Genomic DNA, 21217 nt, shown 5'->3' on the forward strand with positions numbered 1-21217 from the left:
CAATTTTGTAGTAACTCTCTGTTTATATCTTTTTGATGCTGTGGTCTCCAAAAATGTACACAATATTCCAAATGGGACCTCACCAAACTTATACAATGGCATTTATCATCTTCTTTTTACTACTGGTCATTCCTCTCCTTATGCACCCAAGCATCTTCCTGGCTTTGACTATCACATTTTCAACCTGTTTTGCCTGAAATCATCAAACACAATAATCCCAAATCTTGATCTTCTTCCATGCACAGAAATATATTGCTTCCTATACTATAACGCTCTCTTGGATTTTTGCAGCTCAAGTGCATGACCCTGCATTTTTTAGCATTACATCTTAGTTTCTAATTACCAGACCATTTTTCAAGCTTTGCCAGAGTTTCATATCGTCTGCAAAAAGACAAACTAGCAGATAGTCCTTCTGCAATATCACTCCCAAAGATATTAAATAGAGTCAGCCCAATGACAGATCCTTGTGGAACTCCACTATCAACATCCTTTTCCTCCGAGCAAATTTTGGATTAAAAGCTGGTTAAGTAGAAGGAGACAGTTTGTCACTTTAGGGCCCATATTGCATGCATTCAGTTTATTTATCAATCGCCTATGCAGCACCGTGTCAAAAGCTCTGCTAAAGTCCAAGAACACTACATCTAGCACCCCTCCCATATCCAACTGTTTGGTCACCCAGTCAAAGAAATCAATCAGATTCGTCAGACAAGACCTGCCTCTCGTAAACCTCGTAAACATTTCTCAGGTTCTGCAGTCCATTTATTTCTAAAAATCTCACTATTTTCCACATAAGAAGCATTTCCATTAGTTTACTCACTACCCTGGCTAGACTAACTGGCCTAGAATTCCCAACCTCCTCCTTACTTCCGCTCTTATGCAGAGGAACCACATCCACCTCCAGTCCTCTGGGACCACACCAGACTAAGGAAGCACTGAAAAGATGAGACAATGGAGCCACTAGAACTTCTCTGAATTCATTGAGTACCCTTGGGATGTATTCATCAGGCCCCTTTGCTTTGTCTATTTTTAATTTAGCTAGCTCCTCACAAACAGTTTTCTGAGAATCTTTCTTTGTCTACTACACATCCATTCCCATTTGTTTTCTGCAGTCCTACCCTTGGTCTTTCATCCATGAATACAGAACAGAAATAATTGCTACTTGTGGACTCCCTGGTGGTGTGCAATTATATCCAAATATAAATTTGATGGAAATGTCACAGTATCTAATGGGGTTCCCAAATCCACATAAGCAAGGCATTCAACAAGAAAATAATTTTTTTCATTTATTAACTAGAAAAAGATGAAGAGTGTTATGTTATGTTACGAATCATCTTATTTCATGTAACATGTTTACTTTTATAACTTTTTGTAAACCGCGTTGAACTTCTGGTTACACGGTCAATAAGCACAATGTTCTGTTATGTGTGTTGGGTAAGCTGTTTAGATAGGTATCACCTGATACAGCTAGATGGCATTTAGCAGATGGTGTTTAGATTAACATCTCAGGGTAAAATTACATAAGTAATAGGGTGCTACAGTCCTTTACACACCGGGTTGGCAAAGGTTCAGTGTTCAATTTAACTGTAGTAACCTACAAATTGTTTCATATGCTTACACCCAAACCTACTTATTTCTTCATTCCCCTCAGTGATTCAACTACTGGAACTTAATTTTAAAACCATCATCTTTTACGAACTATAACATCATATAAGTACACCTTTATTCCTCTTCACTTATATAGTTGAAATCTTTTTTACTAGGACTATGATTCTTTGTTCTCAAAATCTTTTCTTTCCTGCAGTGGTCAACAGGTTCACATCCATTTGCAGGTAGTTTGAGTACTCAAATCTGATTGTGTTGGAATGAATCTGGCCTGGTACCCTTAATTTGTGCACACACATTGTTATTAGTCTAAGAAAGTCTCTGGAAATACTGCAGCTGTCGCATGTTGGGTACCATGATTCTTCGAGATCAATGTTTCTACAGGTAGTTGAGATCAGCTCTCCAACTCAGGAACTCCGAGTACCTACTGACCTAACTTAAACAAATCAATAAAAGAAAACCCTAGTCTAAAGCAAAAGAGGGTTTGGTAGAGGAGCCCCAAAGGCTAACCAAAGACAAAATAAAAGCAGCAAAAAATAAAAAAGGGGGGGGGGCTATCTAGCCCTCCCCAACAGCAGTGACTTCTGTGCTTTTTTCATATGGCTTCTCCCACTCGTCCTGCCCTAACTACAATCACCGACTATCACTAAATCCCAGAGGTAGGCTTTATTTAAAGTAAATAAAATTATTGGAGGCAGGCTTTGGGGGGAAGGCTCATTCACAGAGGGAGGATGTGGCTGCTTGGGACCCACCTTGGTATAGGCATGCTCTCTCCCCCTCACTTCCAGGGATCTAGGCAGAAGCTCTCTCCTTATCTTCAGGGCTTGCTTGCAGCTTCTACTCTCCTCTCTGTTCCTAGCCAAGTCCTCTCTGCATCCAGCCAGTCTTTCTCTGCTTCTCCTGCAGCATGTTTCTGAAGCAACCAGGCTCTCTCTCTCTATCCAGCCAATCTTTCTCTGCTTCTTCTGCATCATGTTTCTGAAGCAACCAGGCTCTCTCTCTCTCACATACAGCCCTCCTTTTTCCCTCTCTGGGCTTGCCTGAAGCCTTCATCCACTGGTTCTTGCCTGGGCTTGCCTTCTCAGCACTTGGGCTCACTCTCTCCCCAAACCAGGCTCTCTCTCTTCAGCCCCAGGATCCTCAGCATCCCAAAGGCTCACCTGCTCCACGAAGTCCAGCTTCTTCTGCCTATGCTTGTCTTTGCTCTGGTCTGCTTCCTTGCCAATTCTGGGTGCGGTTTAGTTCTCTTTGCAGGACTGCCACTTCTGGTCCTTCCTGCCTCCTGACTGGTCAGCTCTTCCTGCAAGGCCTGCCTCCTGACTGGTCAGCTCTTCCTGCAAGGCCTGCCTCCTTCTTCTACATGCTGGTTCTGGCTTTCTGGTTGGTCCTCTTCCCAGCTCTGTACCTTCAACTTGCTTTCTTCCTCAAGTAGCCCACAGCCCCTTCAAGTACGCAGGGTCTGTTCTCTGTTGCAAGCTATCCCTGCCAAGCATGCAACCTTCTTCCTCTCTTGCCTATCAGTTCCACGGGGGATCAAGTTTTTTTTCTCTGCCGTGGCACTCTTCTATGCCATGGCCCATTTTCCTGTCTGATCTTTCTGCTCACAACCTGGAGTGCAGCCATGACATACACATGTGGCACTTATGGGTTTGTGGGGATTGCCGGCTGCTTTTCTCTCCTCCCTGAGGGTAACTTTCCTTTATTTAAACTTCACCCCGGGGACCAGTGCAAGATTCATGGGGGAAAGATTAGCCATAAGTGATGTAGCGAAGTAGGCTTATGAAAATTGTTTCCTACAAGGAAGAAAGGTTAACAGAATTTTACATGCATGAATAGAAGTCCCATGTTTCAAGCAGTCATCAGAAAATTGAACATTAAAAAATGAAATTTGCATGCCCTTCAAGTCAAACACATTTAGGTGAAAAAAAGGTTTTTTTTAGTATATTTGTCTATTGTGCAATTTACCGGGTAATAATCAGCCACCGTTTTAACTTGCTCATAATCATCTGCTCGAGCTAACTGGGACAATCCTTCAGGATAAAGCTTTCCACAATGAGGAAACAGTTTGGCTCTGTCTTCTTTTGACAGCTCAGTGCCAAAGGAGTTAATGGTGATAATGAAGGCTCTTCTGTCAGCCTCAAACTGGAAGGAAAAATCAGATTTGATTAGGAATTTGACATGTGCATATAAATAACTGCTATTCACTTAAGAATTCAAAAATGCACAGAAATCTTATATGGAAGGCATGGAACCAAACAAGCTTAGAAATGATTAGATGACAACACAAGTAAGTGATCTGTGCCCAACTGTGACTGGAGATTTGGAAAGACTGAAGTGGAGCTTTGATGACAGCTTCAATAGTTGAAGAACAAGGCTAGAGCAGGGCAGACTTCCACAGTGTAACCTGAAAATGGCAAGGACAAATCAATATCTCAATATCACATCATACCCTATGCTACGAGTTCATTTTGTTGGGCAGACTAGATGGACCATATAAGTCTTTATCTGCTGTCATCTACTATGTTAACTCCCTAATCTCTATATAAATAAGTACCAAGGCACTATGGGCTCCTTTTACGAAGGTGCGCTAGCTGAAAATCTACCGCCTGCTCAAAAGGAGGCGGTAGCGGCTAGCGCACGCAATTTAGCATGCGCTATTCCGCGCGTTAAGGCCCTAGCGCGGCTTTGTAAAAGGAGCCCTATGTCGTGCCTTGCTATATTCTTAAACACCATTAAGATCAATACTGGAGAAACATCTTTTCAATCAAGTGTTTCAATGTTTTGAATTAGTGATTCTTGAGGGTTACCATTTTATATCTTGGCTATAATTCTGCCACTTCAGGCAGGTGATCAGGCAAGTGGGCAGGGCCTTCATTCTCCCTTAGTTTTATCCCAATCCTGCTCTGTTTTTAACCTCAGTTATTTTTCCCTTTATGGATATTTAGGGAAGAATTCATCAAGCAGCATTATGGTTTTGAATTGCATTAATTGGCCCCTAATGTTTTATATTTTTTATTTATTGGGATTAACTGCCTTTTTTTGTCTTTTTTTATTCTTTATTTATAATTTTAACTATTGACAATTATACAAGTCAAAAAGCAAAAACAACCTGCATAGGAAACATATCATTGCAATGTAATACATTGCCTTCTCATTATTCCAAAAGAAGGAGAAAATAATAATAATTCTTTAAACCAGGGTTAGGGAACTCTGGTCCTCGAGAGCAGTATTCCAGTCGGGTTTTCAGGATTTCCCCAATGAATATGCATTGAAAGCAGTGCATGCAAATAGATCTCATGCATATTCATTGGGGAAATCCTGAAAACCCGACTGGAATACTCTCGAGGACCAGAGTTCCCTACCCCTGCTTTAAACTGTTAGTCCACCATAAATGGAGAAGGAGCTGAAATTTAACTCCGTGGAGATGATGCGGTATATAAACTTAAGGTTTAGTTTAGTTTAGTTTAACTGAGATTTAACAACTTCAAAAATTTTTCAAAGGTAAAATGCCATTTTCATGAAAAAATTCACCCAAAGTGGTTTACAATACATTGAACAGTAATCAGGTACTCTTAAGTATTTTCACTGTCCCAGGCCTAGATACACTAAACAGGGTTGGTAAGATCATGTGGGTCCACTGCGGTCCAATTTTTGGTAGATTCCAAAAAAGAGCGACTGATGCTCAAACAAGTTTACATGCAAATGATTTGAGCGGAGGTTCGTCATAATCCCCATCCAAACCTGCTGATAATTTGCTATGAGAGCAACTATCACATATGCACAAATCCGGCAGGGGAAGTCCAAACAGCTGAGAGGCTGTTTCCACTCAGATGGAAACCTTTTTTTTCTTTTTTGTTTTTAATGGACACAGATGTTGTGCATGTTACTCATGCCCAATATCTGTCCTTATTAATAAAAAAGAAAAATTGTTCTAAGCCTCCCCTCCCGACCACAGCCATTGCAACCCCCCTCCCCCGATGGATGATGGCCACCCCTGTGACAGTAATTAACCCAGACGGACAGGAGTAATGCCCACTCCTTCCTGTTCAGCAACCCCATTGTGCATCTGGGCCATCTGGACCCCCCCTACTCCCCCCAAGAGACCCACCCACTCTACATGAAGATCCCTCTTTCATTACCCCACCAACAAGATCCCAAAAGACAGCCCTAGTAGTCTGATGGGGACAGCTCAGAACCCCCCCAGTTCAAGCAACCCACCCACCCCGACCCTCCCATGTGACTCACTGTAGAAACCACTCCCTCTTGCCAGCAGGCCCCTGTTTGAAATGGTGGTCCTTTCCCTTCCTGGTGCATCGTGGGATGCACCATGAAGGGGCCTAAGGCCCTGATACCTTAAGCCCCTCCTATGTTAAACATTAATAAAGGACCCATCTATGTGTTATTTTATGTACTGGCCCTTTTTATTTGTTCACATTAAAGTTTTTAATTTCTTCATAATTTTTAATGGCACTGTGAGATATTACTATAGCTTGTCTCAAATGGTGGTATAGCAAGCAACCCAAAAAACAAATAAATAGTAAATAAATATTTAAAGTACTTTGTGGCTGGCAGTGGCACTGATGGCATAAGTTTTTTCTTTTTTAAATCAAAGCTAGATAAATATGTAACAGCTGCTCAAAACACTATGGGCTCCTTTTATTAAGGTGCGCTAGCGTTTTTAGCGCATGCAGGATTTTAGCATGCACTAAACACGCGCTACGCTTCTAGAACTAACGCCAGCTCAATGCTGGCGTTAAGGTCTAGCACGCAGGGCAATTCAGCGCGCACTATTCCGCGTGTTAAAGCCCTAATGCACCTATGTAAAAATATAAAACCACTCTTCAATGATTATGTGTCTGCCCTATTTGTTATGCCAGTATTTGATGGAGGGTAACCTGAATGGAGTAGCAAGTGCGGCTCTGGCCACCTTATTGGATAGACTAAATGAACCATGTGGATCCTTATCTGCTATCATATACCAATTTTTCTCAACTCGGTCCTGGAGTACCCCCTTGCCAATCAGGTTTTCAGGATGAATCAGGTTTTCACAATGAATATGCATGAAATAAATTTGCATTTAATGAAGGCAGTGTATGCAAATCAAGTTTATTCATATTCATGGTGGATATCCTGACAAGGGGATACTCCAGGACTGAGTTGAGAAACACTCATTTTCAAAGCAGATATAGAGGTCTAAAATAGCCAAAACATATTCATCTGTCAAACCAATCTAATATAATAAAATGATAGGCCGCGCATGCGCACTAAAAAAACGTGTTCCCTGGTCCGTCGCGAAAACACGAGTGCGCATGTGCGGGTTTTACATCACCGAACTCTGTTCCTCCTCCACCATGCCACGCCAGCCATGTCCGCCGCCGGCCTCGCGCTCCTGGGGGCCGGCGGTGCGAGCCGCCCGGCCAGTGCTGAGGCCCCGCCTCCCGCTTCCGCCCTACACACCAGCCATGTCCGCCGCCGGCCTCGAGCTCCTGGGGGCCGGCCCGACCGCTGCTGAGGCCCCACCTCCCGCTTCCGCCCTACACGGCTACGTCAGACACCGCCCGGCTGGTGCTGAGGCCCCGCCTCCCGCTTCCGCCCTACACGGCGACGCCAGACCCGGCCCTACAAAACGCTGAGGCCCGTCTTCCGCTTACGACCTACATGGTGCCGCCAGACCCGGCACCACAAAACGGTCCTCACATCCGCAAACAGGGTTGCCATGGAAACAGAGGGGATCCGGAGCTAAACAGAGACTTAAAAAAACAAACAAACAACAGTGCACAAGGACAGAGACACACAGACACTCACAGAAGGACAGGGGGCTAAAGAGACAGATTGAAAAAAATAACAAAACACTAAGGAGAAAGAGAGACACAGGTAAGGAGTGCTGCTGGGCAGGGGGAGCAGGGAAGAGGGTCAGGGGGAGAAAAGAAGGAGTGCTGCTGGACAGGCAGAGCAGGGAAGAGGAACAGGGGAGCAGGGAAGAGGAACAGGGGAGCAGGTAAGAAGTGCTGCTGGACAGGGGGAGCAGGGAAGAGGGACAGGGGGAGCAGGTAAGGAGTGCTGCTGGACAGGGGGAGGTAAAAGGAAGGGAGAAGGCCTACTGCTGGACAGGTGGAACAGGCAAGGGGTGATGGTTGACAGCCGAGGAAAGAGAGAGACAGAAAGCGGCCAAGAGGAGAGAGAGAAAAAGAAAGAAAGAAATAAAGACACACACATTCTAGCACCCGTTAATGTAACGGGCTTAAAGACTAGTCAGTCATAATTTTCAAACAGGCAAAATTTAGATGTTTTCCACCGAGTTCTTCCAAAAAGCAAGGGGCGTGCTGTGGGCAGTATTAGAGTGGCCCCGAAATTAGGATGTCTTTCAGAGATAATGTATAGAAAATCATATTCAAGTCTAATAAGCAATTATATATCAGACAACTCAATCTCAAATCAAAACTTATAGAGAAACTATTAGAATCTAATTCACATGATTCAGCAAATACACTTCAGGCTGTATCCCTTAGGTTTATCAATGACATTTTGTTTGGTCCTCAGCGGCACCACCATGGACTCAATACATTTTCATAGTCGTTGGCTTTGTGTGTCTGCTCGTCATCGGACCCACTAACTTCATCAGCTTTTTAATTTTAGTTTTATAATAAATAGTGAAAGTATTTAGCTTAGTGGTCTGTTTCAGGGATATTAGGCCAACATGTTTCACCTTTACGGTTTCTTCAAGGCAATAACCCCTATAAGATAAAATGGTATATTAAGATCTAAGTTCCCCCTTTAGCTAAGAATCCTAAAACTTCACCCAAAAATTTAGTTAAACATTATGACAACTATTAGATGTTCTTACCTTACTGCTTAGAGCAATCACTAATTGACCACAATTACCATCCAAAGATGGCGGAAGCATGCTCAACAGAAGTTTAAATATCCTGCATTGGCAATCACATGTGAAACAAGTCAGCAACTCAAAGCAGCGATATACATAAAGTTATAAACTAGTCTGAAAACTTTTTTTTTTAAATTAATAGAGGACCTTCTTATTATTGTAGACTCCTCGCCTATCAAAGTAGAGATCATTCCAACTCCAGATTTAAACTCATAGGAGTTACTGTATTAAGAATGTAAATCAATCTCTGCTCTAAATAATTCAACCTCTCTTCCCAGTTACCTCCCTCCTTCCCTACTTGTAGACTATCGATCAATCTCCAGCGTAACTGGGCTACTGTGTGCTGATGAAGTTAGTGGGTCTGATGACGAGCTGATACATAAAGCCAGTGACTATGAAAATGTATTGAGTCTGTGGTGGTGCCGTTGAGGACCAAACAAAACGTCAATGAGACACCTAAGGGATACAGCCTGAAGTGTATTTGCTGAATCCTGTGAATTAGATTACAAGTCTAATAAGCAGCATGTTTTTTTTTTATCTCGACCTGTTTCAATTATGTCCAAGGTATTAAAAAAAAAAAAAAAAAGATGCTCTGAATTACCAGCTGACTACTGGATGAATTAAAGCTTGACCCCCCCTCCTTAATTCCTTAGTGGATATGGTTACTTTCCTACAAACCCCCTATGAACTAAAACTGAAAGGAGATACCAAGCGCTATGATGATAACAGGTATTATGGGCATATCCAACAAGCAAGCAGCTCCCAGGAGTAGCCCAGTGGTCAGTGCACAGAGGACTGTGAACAAGGAGATCCAGGTCTAAATACCACACTCCCTAGTACATTTATGGTGGAAAATGTGAGCCTTCCGAAACCACAAAATAGCCTACGGTACCTACTCCAGCATGTTCAAAACACAGGAACCAGGCTTTTAAAAAACCTCTGTGCAACCTCCGTGCACGCAACCCTATCTTCCAGGCTCTAGCATCGGTTCAATGGCTGCCCTTAGCCAAACGTTCCATGGCCTGATGCTAGCATTCAAATCCTTGCATGACATGGTGCTGGGCTATGTGATGGCTATACTTCCTCCATATTTGCTGAACTGGTCCCGCCGCTCTTAGGATGAAATATGCCTCAAAACGCCCCCAGTCATGCCCTTCAACTGCAAACCACCAAACGATGGACCTATTCCCACTTCATACTAGAGAGTTGCGCGGGGACAGAAATCCCACCCGTCCCCACCCGTCCCCGCCAAAATCCCACCCATCCCCACCCGTCCCCGTGAGGAATCCCTCCGTCCCCACCCGTCCCCGTGAGGAATCCCTCCGTCCCCACCCATCCCCGCGAGGAATCCCCTCCGTCCCCACCCGTCCCCGCGAGGAATCCCCTCCGTCCCCACCCGTCCCCGCGAGGAATCCCCTCCGTCACCATCCTTCCCTATAAACTTCAGAAATAGTTATTTTATTTAATTATGCTACTGAATTAAAGGCTCTGGTAGAGACCCATTTACAAATAAGCAAAGAGACTATTAATTTGGAAATATTAATTGGGAAGAATACATACTTTGTAAATGGGTTTCTACCAGAACCTCTAATGTAAATATAAAATATAAATACTCAGCTGATGAGAACCCACAAACTGTCAGCTGAGGACTTCCTTTGCAGTTGGCCTGGGGTCCCTTTTGCCAAGCTTGGCAGGCAGCAGTAGCGTCCCTGAGTCACAGATGCTGGCACCTCAGTGGCTCATGGATGCTGCCAGCGACTGCTGCGCTTGGTGGAGGGGAGTTCTGACCATCTCTAGAGGAGGTCCTCTGCTGGCGGTGCTTGGGGATCCCCACCAGTCACAGCAAGGGCCAACAAGTACTTCAACACTGTAGAAATAAAACCAGAAATGCATTTCCTTTTCTTTTGAACACAAAACAAAGATATCTGCCATATACATTTCCCAAGGCAGATGACTCTATGCAATGTCACCTCGGTAACAAAATACAAAAATAGACAAATACACCCCCTCCCTTTTTACTAAACCACAATAGTAGGTTTTAGCACAGGGAGTTACGCTGAATGCCTCGCGCTGCTCTCAATGCTCATAGGCTCCCTGCGCTAAAAAACAATATTGCGGTTTAGTAAAAGGGAGCCATAGTGCAAAATATAGACAGCAGATATAAATTCTCAAAACAGACACATTTTGATCACTAAATTGAAAATAAAATCATTTTTCCTATCTTTGCTGTTTGGTGATTTCATGAGTCTCTGGTTGCACTTTCTTCTTCTGACTGTGCATCCAATCTTTCTTCCTTTCTTTCAGCCTCCTGTATGTTTCCTCTCCTCCAGACCTCATTCTCTCCCCCAACTTTTTCTTTCTGTCTCCCTGTTCCCCCTTCTTTCTGTCTCTCTGTCTGCCCCCTTTCTTTCTTTCTCCGTGCCCTCCCCCAAGCCACTCGGTTTGCTGCCACCGCCATCGGGGAATAGTCCCCAAGCCACCGCTGTCCCAAGCTTTCCCTGCAGAAGCGTCGCGCTGACCAGCATTCCGCTCCCTGACGTCAATTCTGACGTAGGAGAGGAAGTTCCGGGCCAACAAGGCATTTCTCCTCATTCCATCCAGCCTGAGCCCCATCTCTCCTTGATCCAGCATTTCCCTTCTGTGTCTGTCAGAATTACCATTCCACCTATTTTCCAGCATCACCCTTCTTTGTGTCCATCTCACCTATATCCCTATCTCACCACTTTTTCAGAATCTTCATTTGTCTCTGTCCTTGTCTTTACCCCATATTCACCATTTGCCCTTTCAATGTCTTTATCTCCCCCCCCCACACACACACACTTTTTCAGCATTACTTCTATGTCTCTATTTCACCTCCTCTTCATGTCCCCTCTGTATCTCTATCCTTATTCAGAAGGTCCTGCTTACCCTTTCTCTTCTTTGTGTCACTATCTCCATTTTCAGCTTTCCCCCCCCCCTTTTCCTTTATTAATGCATCCTGTAGCCAGAATCTTTCCACCCTCTCTCCACTCCGGCCCAGCCCAGTATGAAATATTTCCTTTTGTTTCTCTCCCCTCTCTCTTCTCCTCCCTCACCCACGAGTCCTGCATCTGGCCCTCTCCCTTCTACCTGCACCTGGCAACACCCCCCTGCTCCGCGGCTCTCTTAAGCAACTCGTCAGCAGCGGTGATCAAGACAAGCTGCCGACATCGAGGCCTTCCCTCTACGAGTCCCACCTTTGTGGAAAAAGGAAGTTGAAACAAGCGGGACTCGCAGAGGGTAGGCCCCGACGTCAGAAGCTGCTGCTGAGTTGCCGAAGAGAGCCGCGGAGCAGGGGAAGGGAGAGGGAGATAGGAAGGCTGTAGAAGCTCCGGAGCATGACACCGAACCCGGCCAGGATGATTTCTTTTTCAGGCTGCTGCTGCCGCTGCCATCCCCCACCCGAAATGACAAAAAACAGCCTAATGCCCGCGTCGGGAAATAGCCATGCTGAGCAGTGAGATCAGCACGTACACAGATGAAAGCCTTGCTTGCTGATTGGTCCGGCGGCACGGTGGGGCGGGGCCGCCGGACCAATCAGCAAGCAAGGCTTTCATCTGTGTACGTGCTGAGCTCACTGCTCAACATGGCTATTTCCCGACGCGACGCCAGACTTGTAAGCTGCATCGCCAGAATTTAGGTAGGTTGTTTTCATCCCCGTGGGAGTCCCGTGGGCAAGGGGGCGTCCCCGTGGGAGTCCCGTGGGTCAGGGGGGCATCCCCGTGGGAGTCCCGTGGGCCAGGGGGCGTCCCCGTGGGAGTCCCGTGGGCCAGGGGGGGAACCCGCGGGATCCCCGCGGGACCCGCGGGATCCCCGCGATCCCCGTTCCCGTGCAGACCTCTACTTCATACCGAACCACTGGAATTGACTGCCCCCACAGATCAGATCCCTTGAATGACTCCTTAACTTTAGAAAAGCAATAAAAACATACCTCTTCAACTAACCCCTGCCCTTGAACGATGGACTACAAAGAAATGTATATTGGTACCAGAACTAGTATGTGTCACTTAAGGAAAACTTGTATTGTAAAATCTTGCATGTTAACTATGGCAAATCTAATCTGTAAACTGTCTATGTATATCAAATTAGGATAAAACTTGTACTTAAAACCTTGCACTATAAGGATAACTATGGCAAATTGTAAACAGTAAACTGTATATTATGTATATTAATATTAGACCCCTAGTGTCAAGTTAGGATAAAAACTTTTACTGAAATTATGTGTTTAACCTGTTCTGAGCTCTTTGGGGACAATAGGATGGAAAACAAATTAAATAAATAAATATAGGAGACATCTGCAGATGTACAATTAAGATACAGTAGATTTTATTCTGTTTCTGGAGGGATCAGAATACAAAATAAAGGAGTTATGGTGGGAATTATATCTGGGTGGCATGTTTAAAATCCACTGCACTGACCATAAAGTCAGCAAGAGTGTAGGATTTCAGCCAAAAACATTCTACAGATTAGACACAAGAATGTAAGTAGCGGATCATAGGGGTCACAAAATACAAGCAAGCCAAAAATTGACCCTGGGTACTTCCCAGATCCAAGGAACAGGCAAAAACAAAAACAACTGTGGAGAAGATGTCCAAGATGCAGGCTTTATTGAAGATACAATCTTTTAATCCACATGATAAAATGTCTAGGACCCAAGGAATGGGAACTAAGGGCTAGATTCACTAAGCAAACCGATCGTTTACCGATTGGTTTGCGAGCCCTTTCCAACCCAATTTCCCTCTGACCAGATTCACTAACCAGTGTAGCGAACCGATAACGATCCTCTCATGCAAATTAGTAAAACCCCATGCAAATCAGTTCCACAGTCATGGTAATAAGCGAAGTCACTTTTTGGCCAGGGCGATTTGTCAAGCGAGGTGCCCCTCTAATATCTTACAGTTATACGCGTCAGGAGGCTGGATAGTCCGGATGGATGAGATTAATGCTATCTTTTTTGAATATTATGTCCCTTTATACCGCTTCCCTGGATTTGATGGAAGGCGAAGGATACCTGGATGGTCTTTTTCTGCCACAGTTTTCCACTTCCGATTTAGATGTCCTCAACCAACCATTTACAGAAGACGAGGTTCGAGCGGTTATCCAAGACGGGCAATTGTTGAAAGCCCCGAGTCCAGATGGCTACCGGATTGGAATTCTATAAGTTAGCGTGTTCCCACCCTCACGGCATCTTTAATTATTTAGTCCAACAGGTTTCGCTGGCAGCCTCGCTTACGAAAACGCAGATCATAGTCCTATTAAAACCACAAAGACCCGGTGGACTCGTTCTCTTATTGACCAATTTCTCTTTCATACGCTGAAGCTAAATTGTTTGCAAATATTTTGGCCAATCGACTGACCTGTTATTTACCACAATTAATTGCACCGCCTCAAGTTGGTTTTGTGCGAGGCCGTACAAGCACCCGTAATATACGCTCCATACTGACTACGCTGGAATATGTTGAGCAGGTGCAGATTCCATCACTTGTCATCAGCTTTCATGCAGAAAAAGCTTTCAAACGGATATCGTGGCAGTTCCTCTTTGCGGTCTTGGACAAATATGGTTTGTGTGGTTTTTTTTCCAGGAGGCCATACGGGTACTTTATCATTTGCCTCAAGCCTTGTGTGGGCCAATGGGCTCTGCTCCGTTTTCGATTACTCGCTTTTTGCTTTGTCCTTGGACCCTTTGCTTAGGGATATTTTAAATAATGGGTCTATCAAAGTGATCCGGATAGGCACTGCTGAATTTAAACTATTGGCCTTCGTGGACGATCTTCTGGTCCATCTCTCAGATCCGGTAGTATCCTTGGCTAATTTAATGGCTACTTTTCAAGAATATGGGGATTACTCTGGCTTTAAGCTGAACCTTGACAAATCTTTGGCAATGTCCACTTTCCCACAGCTCCACGATTCCTGGCCGGGTTAGTTTCCTTTACAATGGTCTTCTACTTCCTTCCGTTATCTTGGTATCGTACATAAGAACATAAGAATTGCCACTGCTGAGTCAGACCAGTGGTCTATCATGCCCAGCAGTCCGCTCACGCGGCGGCCCTTTGGTCTAAGACCAGCACCCTAACTGAGACTAGCCCTACCAGCGCACGTTCTTGTTCAAAAGAAACGTCTAACTTTGCCTTGAATCCTTGGAGGGTGTTTTCCCCTATAATAGCCTCTGGAAGGACGTTCCAGCTTTCTACCACTCTCTGGGTGAAGAAGAACTTCCTTACGTTTGTACGGAATCTATCCCCTTTCAACTTTAGAGTGTGCCCTCTCGTTCTCCCTACCTTGGAGAGGGTGAACAACCTGTCCTTATCTACTAAGTCTATCCCCTTCAGTACCTTGAATGTTTCGATCATGTCCCCTCTCAATCTCCTCTGTTCGAGAGAGAAGAGGCCCAGTTTCTCTAATCTTTCGCTGTACGGCAGCTCCTCCAGCCCCTTAACCACCTTAGTCGCTCTTCTCTGGACCCTCTCGAGTAGTACCATGTCCTTCTTCAGGTATGGCGACCAGTGCTGGACGCAGTACTCCAGGTGACGGCGTACCATGGCCCGATACAGCGGCATGATAACCTTCTCTGATCTGTTCATGATCCCCTTCTTTATCATTCCTAGCATTCTGTTTGCCCTTTTTGCTGCCACCGCACATTGTGTGGACAGCTTCACTGACTTGTCAATCAGAACTCTCAAGTCCCTTTCCTGGGAGGTCTCTCCAAGTATCGCCCCGGACATCCTGTATTCGTGCATGAGGTTTTTGTTACCGACATGCATCACTTTACACTTATCCACGTTGAACCTCATCTGCCATGTCGATGCCCATTCCTCGAGCTTGATTATGTCACATTGCAGATTTTCGTAATGCCCCTGCATCTTTACTACTTTGAATAACTTCGTATCATCCGCAAATTTAATCACCTCGCTCGTCGTACCTATGTCCAGATCATTTATAAAGATGTTAAAGAGCATGGGTCCAAGCACCGAGTCCTGCGGCATCCCACTGGTGACACTCTTCCAGTCCGAGTATTGTCCATTTACCCCCACTCTCTGTTTCCTATGCTCCAGCTAGTTTTTAATCCACGTGAGTATTTCACCCTCAATTCCATGGCTTGCAATTTTCCGAAGTAGTCGTTCATGCGGAACCTTGTCGAACGCCTTCTGAAAATCCAGATATACAATGTCGACTGGATCGCCCTTGTCTATCTATCTGTCTGTTTACTCCCTCAAAGAAGTGCAGCAAGTTCGTCAAACACGACCTGCCTTTGCTAAAACCGTGCTGACTGGTCCTCATCAGCCCGTTTCCGTCAAGGTGATCAATGATGCTGTCCTTTATCAGTGACTCTACCATCTTTCCCGGTACAGAGGTCAGACTCACCGGTCTGTAGTTCCCCAGATCTCCCCTCGAACCTTTCTTGAAGATAGGTGTAACATTCACTACCTTCCAGTCTTCCGGAATCTTTCCCGATTTGATCGACAGATTGGCTATTAGTTGAAGCAGTTCAGCTATGGTCCCTTTCAGTTCCTTGATGACCCTCGGATGGATGCCATCCGGTCCCGGGGATTTATCGCTCTTAAGCCTATCAATCTGCCTACATACCTCCTCTAGACTGACCGTCAATCCTGTCAGCTTTCCGTCTTCGTTTCCAGCATATAGCCTGATGGGTTCCAGTATGCTGTGTATATTTTCTTCGGTAAATACAGATGCAAAAAATGTGTTCAGTTTGTCAGTGATTGCTTTGTCCTCCTTTAGTGCTCCCTTTATTCCATGGTCATCCAACGGTCCCACCACTTCCTTTGTGGGTCGTTTCCCCTTAATATATCGAAAGAACGGCTTGAAGTTATTCGCCTCCTTGGCTATTTTTTCCTCGTAGTCTCTTTTGGCCCCTTTTACTGCCTTATGGCACCTGCGTTGATGTTGTTTGTGCTTGTTCCAGTTTTCATCCGTTTACATTCTCACTGGTATATATATATTTTGCGCCTCAGTGACTGTGTCCTTAAAAAGGGACCAAGCTTGCTCTAGCGTTTTTACAGTGCTTATCCTCTTTTTAATCTTCTTCCTCTTCTTCTCTTAAAGAAGAAGAAGATTAAGAAGAGGATAAGCTCTGTAAAAACGCTAGAGCACACTTGGTCCCTTTTTAAGGACACAGTCACCGAGGCGCAAAATATATATATACCGCGTATCAACAAGGGATCCAAGAGGAAAAAGAACAAAGAACCAGCATGGCTCACTGTAGAGGTGAAGGAAGCGATCAGAGACAAGAAAACTTCATTTAAGGAATGGAAAAGGTCAAAAACGGATGAAAACTGGAACAAGTACAAACAACATTAACTCCCCAGACATCGACTCTGTATCGCAGCAATGTTGAGCCTTTATTTCGCATTACTGAGGAACTTTTGTCCCATTTGGCTTCACTCCCCTTTCCTTTATTGGGAGAGTGCAATTGTTTAGTATGTCCCTGTTTCCTAAATGGTTATACGTATTGCAGCTCCTTCTGTTGTGGCTCTTGAAAGAAGGATATTGAGCGGCTATATTCCCTGATCTCCCGTTTCTGTTGGAATGGGAAGAAGCCAAAGATGGCATTTAAATTTATGGTGGGAGCATGGAGGAATGGGGGATTGGACCTTCCTGATTTTTGGGCTTATAACTTGGCCTATTTGATGTGAAATTGGGGGAACTGATTCTCAGACCATCAGGACTACACTCCCAAGCAACTGGAGACAGTTTTGTTTGCTCCCTGGAGTATTCTTTCTCTCCTTCACATATTTCAGTGTCATCTCCAAGATTGTTTTAAACGTAGTTTACTGTTGCGTTTCTTATGGGAGATCTGGTCATTTCTGGTGGGGACATGGGGTGGCAACCCCCGGGTGACTGGTTACCTGCATATCCAGGTTAATTTGCAGTTCTCCCCGGGTTCCGACACTGTTAGTTTCTGGAAACTCAGCGCTCAGGGGATTTACTCTTGCATCATGTTTTACGGGTAGATGGCTCACTATTGTCTTGGGTGGAGCTGCAGGCTTCGTGCCAGTTATCCTTGGGAGATTTTTAAGCAACTGCAGCATTATAGTCAATCGCTGGACAGGGTTAGCTTGACTTTTCCAATTGAGACCCGTTTTCAGGAGGTATTACCTTTCTTAGAAGATGGTTTACCATCTCTGGGTTGCATAACGCTATTCAGAGTCTAACTCCGCCTCCTAGTAGGGAGGTGTTGCGGGAGAAATGGTGTGTCGACTTGGGTGTTCCCCCAGCTTCGTTGGATTTGGCAGTTTGATTCGCTGGATACCGAGCATTTCGGTTAATTCTGACCAGCGAGAATGTAAATTTCAGGTGCTCCAACGGGCATATTATACACAGAACCAGCTCCACCATTACGGGTTTGTACCATCGCCCAACTGCCAGAAATGTATGCATCATGCCCATTTATTTATCTATGCCTTTTGGTTGTGTCCCAAAGTTAAGCGTTTTTGGAGACTAGTGGTCCGCTATGTGTAGGTTTTTTCTGATTATACCATACCGTTGTCCGCAGCAGGCCTCCTGCTGGATAAGTATGAAATGTTTTTACTTCCTTTGTGGGGACAGTGGTAGTTTATGCGGTGGGTTAGAGTTTTGAGTAAAAAGATAATCCTGTCAGTGTGGACCACTACAGTGGCTCCCTCCTATGGAGAAAAAGACTTCATTACAATGTTGCTTTTGGAGTGGAGAGAAGCTATAGCCAGTTAAAAGTGTAAGAGACATTTCCTCCAGATCTGGGATCCCTGATTGACTCAAGCACGTCAGGCCCCTCCCAATGGGGAAGGAACCCGAGGCGTCTAAGCCAATCAAGGCCTTAAGCTCCTCCCTGTGCATCACATGATGCACCGGGGTGGGGGCCAAAGGCCCAGGCAGACACGTCGCTGGACCCAAAGGAGCAGAAGGGACTGAACACCCCTCCTGCTTCCAGATTGGATTCAGGGGGTGCAGCCCGGCCCAGTCAGGGGATTGGTGAGCCTATGGAGCAGGAAGGACAGAGCACCCCTCCTGCTCCCAACTTTTAACGGGCGGGGTGTCGGCCCGTGCCGTGTCAGGGGTAGGCCGTGCTGTGCCGTGGGTGGCCTACGGAGGGGGTGTCGGGCTGTGGGGCTTTTTTTTTTCATTTTCTTAATAGGCCTGATATTTTGTGGCCTATAAAAAAAAATGAAAAAACAAAACCAAACCCGGCAAAAGCCCTGACAGCCCTGTCACTACTGTCAGGGTCTGCGCATGAGCGGGGATCGTACATTTGCGATCCCTGCTCGCAAATGGGGGCGTTCCTCCGATCGCCTCCATTTGAATATGACTGATTTGTGAATCAGTTGGAGCTGCCCGAATAGGAAATGGATTGTTCCGATTCGGGCAGGTTAGTGAATCTAGCCCTTCTTAGTTCCCATTCTTTGGGTCCTAGATATTTTATCATGTGGATTAAAAGATTGTATCTTCAATAAAGCCTGCATCTTTGACATCTTCTCCAAAGCTGTTTTTGTTTTCGCTGGATCATAGGGATCAGTCAGGTCTGCGGCTTGGTACATCGTATGAAACCTGAAATGATAGGAGTGAGGTTATCAAGAGCAGATGAAAAAAATGTATTATAGGAAGACCACTAACCATTTTAGTAGCCTTCCTCTAGACTAGTGGTCTCAAACTCAAACCCTTAGTGGGGCCACATTTTGGATTTGTAGGTACTTGGAGGACCGCAAAAAAAAAAATAGTTAATGTCTTATTAAAGAAATGACAACTTTGCATGAGGTAAAACTCTATAGTTTATAAATCTTTTCTTTATTTTTTCTGTGGCCCTCCAAGTACCCTATTTTTTCTGCAGCCCTCACATTTAAAGTTTAATATCTTTCCTTTCTCAAAACTGACACATTTCAATCATTATATTGAAAATAAAATCATTTTCCCTACCTTTGTTGTCTGGTGACTTTATTTTTCTGTGCATTTAACTATGTTTCTAGGGTCTTCTTGTCTTTTGACTGGTTTTCTCTCTGTCTTCACTTTCTGCCTTGCATCCACCTTTGGCATTAACTTAATATTCAATTTTTCTGCTTTCTTTTCAAAATCTATGTTCCATGTCTTACCTTCCCTTTGAGTAGTGGCTCGTGGCTGGTTATGGGACGGAAATGGGAATGGATGTCAGACCATGATAGTGCAGTATTTTTTTGTGAAGTTTTTCTACAAAAGGCCAGTTTTTCGTATGATTCTGGGTAATTCTAGTTAGACAAACATCTGTGTTAATTAAGGACCGCGCCCAAATAGAAGCGTACGGAAAAACAGGTGAATAAAAATCTGAATATAGATGTAGCCAAGGCCAGAAAAACACACTATAGATAAATATTAAGAAAAAGAATAATAATATTCTCTTTATGTACTTTGCTATTAAGCCAGATCATAGAGGAAATTAGGTAAAGCATAACATACATGCATAGAGATATTAAGAACTCCATCTTGGTTCCCTGCTGTTCTTTGTCCTCTCTGGTTTTTTGTACAGCTTCCCGCCTTTAGCCTCGTGGTTCTAATTGATAACAGATGTGCTTAGGCCAGTTAGGAAGAGCATATTAGACTCCATATTCCAAACTGAGATATAACGTGTATTAAGTATGAATGTAATATATTGTGTTGTGTGTGAAAGGGGCCCCGAACGAATGAATGATGTATGAAAGATACGTGAAAGAATGGTGTGTACTTAATTTCCAATATTTTATATAGTTTAAACCTGAAGAAACACTAAGGAAAATCCTGAGGCAACATCTGGGAGTAATTAGAGTCAGAGACTGTTGCTTCAGTCTCCAGAATAGGAAGGGGGGCATTGGAAGCCCATGCTTATCACTGTGTGTAACATGAAGCTGTCAGCTTTCCTCTTCCAGACTAAAGTTACTGTCAATTTAAGGAGAGGTTGAGAATTTCTCAGCACCCTGTTAATAATTGTAGAATTCTTTTGAATATGTTAATGTTAATTCAGAAATCAAAAGTAATTTTCTGAAAACTTTGCATAACTTTTAAATGTGGAGGAATGTTTCTTTGTCCAACTTTAAGACCACCCATAGGATTGTTATTGGTTGATTATGATGATGATGTCACGAAAAGCCAACAGCATATAATAGGAATTTTGGAGCTAGTAAAACGAGACCGTTAGGAGAAGGCCAGCCTTTGGCACCTCTAATGATCTCCCATTAGCGCAACGTTAAGCAATGATGCTGTTCTTTTGATCTAATAATGGAAAAATAGAAACAATAATTCAATAAATCTTGGTTATAATTTTAAAAACCTTGCGCTGGTGTCATTTTGCATGTATTATTGTTTTCAAACCTGAAGCTTTCACAAAGGCGTTGATGTCCCTTGCTCAATTGGTGCCGAAACCCGGGAACTAATTTGACGGCTTGAAAAAGCTTATAGGTTATTCATAGGAACTCTAGAGATTTCGCATGGTTGTGAAACAAAAGTGTTAGTCACGTTATCATTAGATGACAGGTTGACTGGCTGCGCAGGAAATGGCGGACAATGGAAAATTGTGAGTATACGCCTGTTTAAAGAAAATTAAAAAAAAAAGAAAAAAAAATTATTTAACAATACGGAGCATGCTTGTATATATCTGTACATAATTGTATAAATTTGTGGGTAGAGGGATGTGAAGTTAGTGGAAATTAAATGTTAATGGAAAAAGAAAAAGAAAAAATTAGAAATAAAAGTAACACAGAAAGAATGTAACAGCCCAGT

At 44.1% G+C, this 21217-nt stretch overlaps 1 protein-coding gene across 1 annotated transcript in view; it reads right to left on the minus strand.

Moving 5' to 3' along the window:
- The window catches only part of LOC117359286 (V-type proton ATPase subunit d 1), a 642574-nt gene that overhangs the window by 207963 nt on the left and 413394 nt on the right, over positions 1 to 21217 (minus strand). The window contains exon 7 of the mRNA XM_033941795.1: positions 3568 to 3744. Within this exon, the coding sequence (XP_033797686.1) occupies positions 3568 to 3744 (177 nt within the window). The remainder of the gene's footprint in view (positions 1 to 3567; positions 3745 to 21217) is intronic.

The sequence above is a fragment of the Geotrypetes seraphini genome, chromosome 4, assembly GCF_902459505.1.
Source record: "Geotrypetes seraphini chromosome 4, aGeoSer1.1, whole genome shotgun sequence".
Lineage (NCBI taxonomy): Eukaryota > Metazoa > Chordata > Amphibia > Gymnophiona > Dermophiidae > Geotrypetes > Geotrypetes seraphini.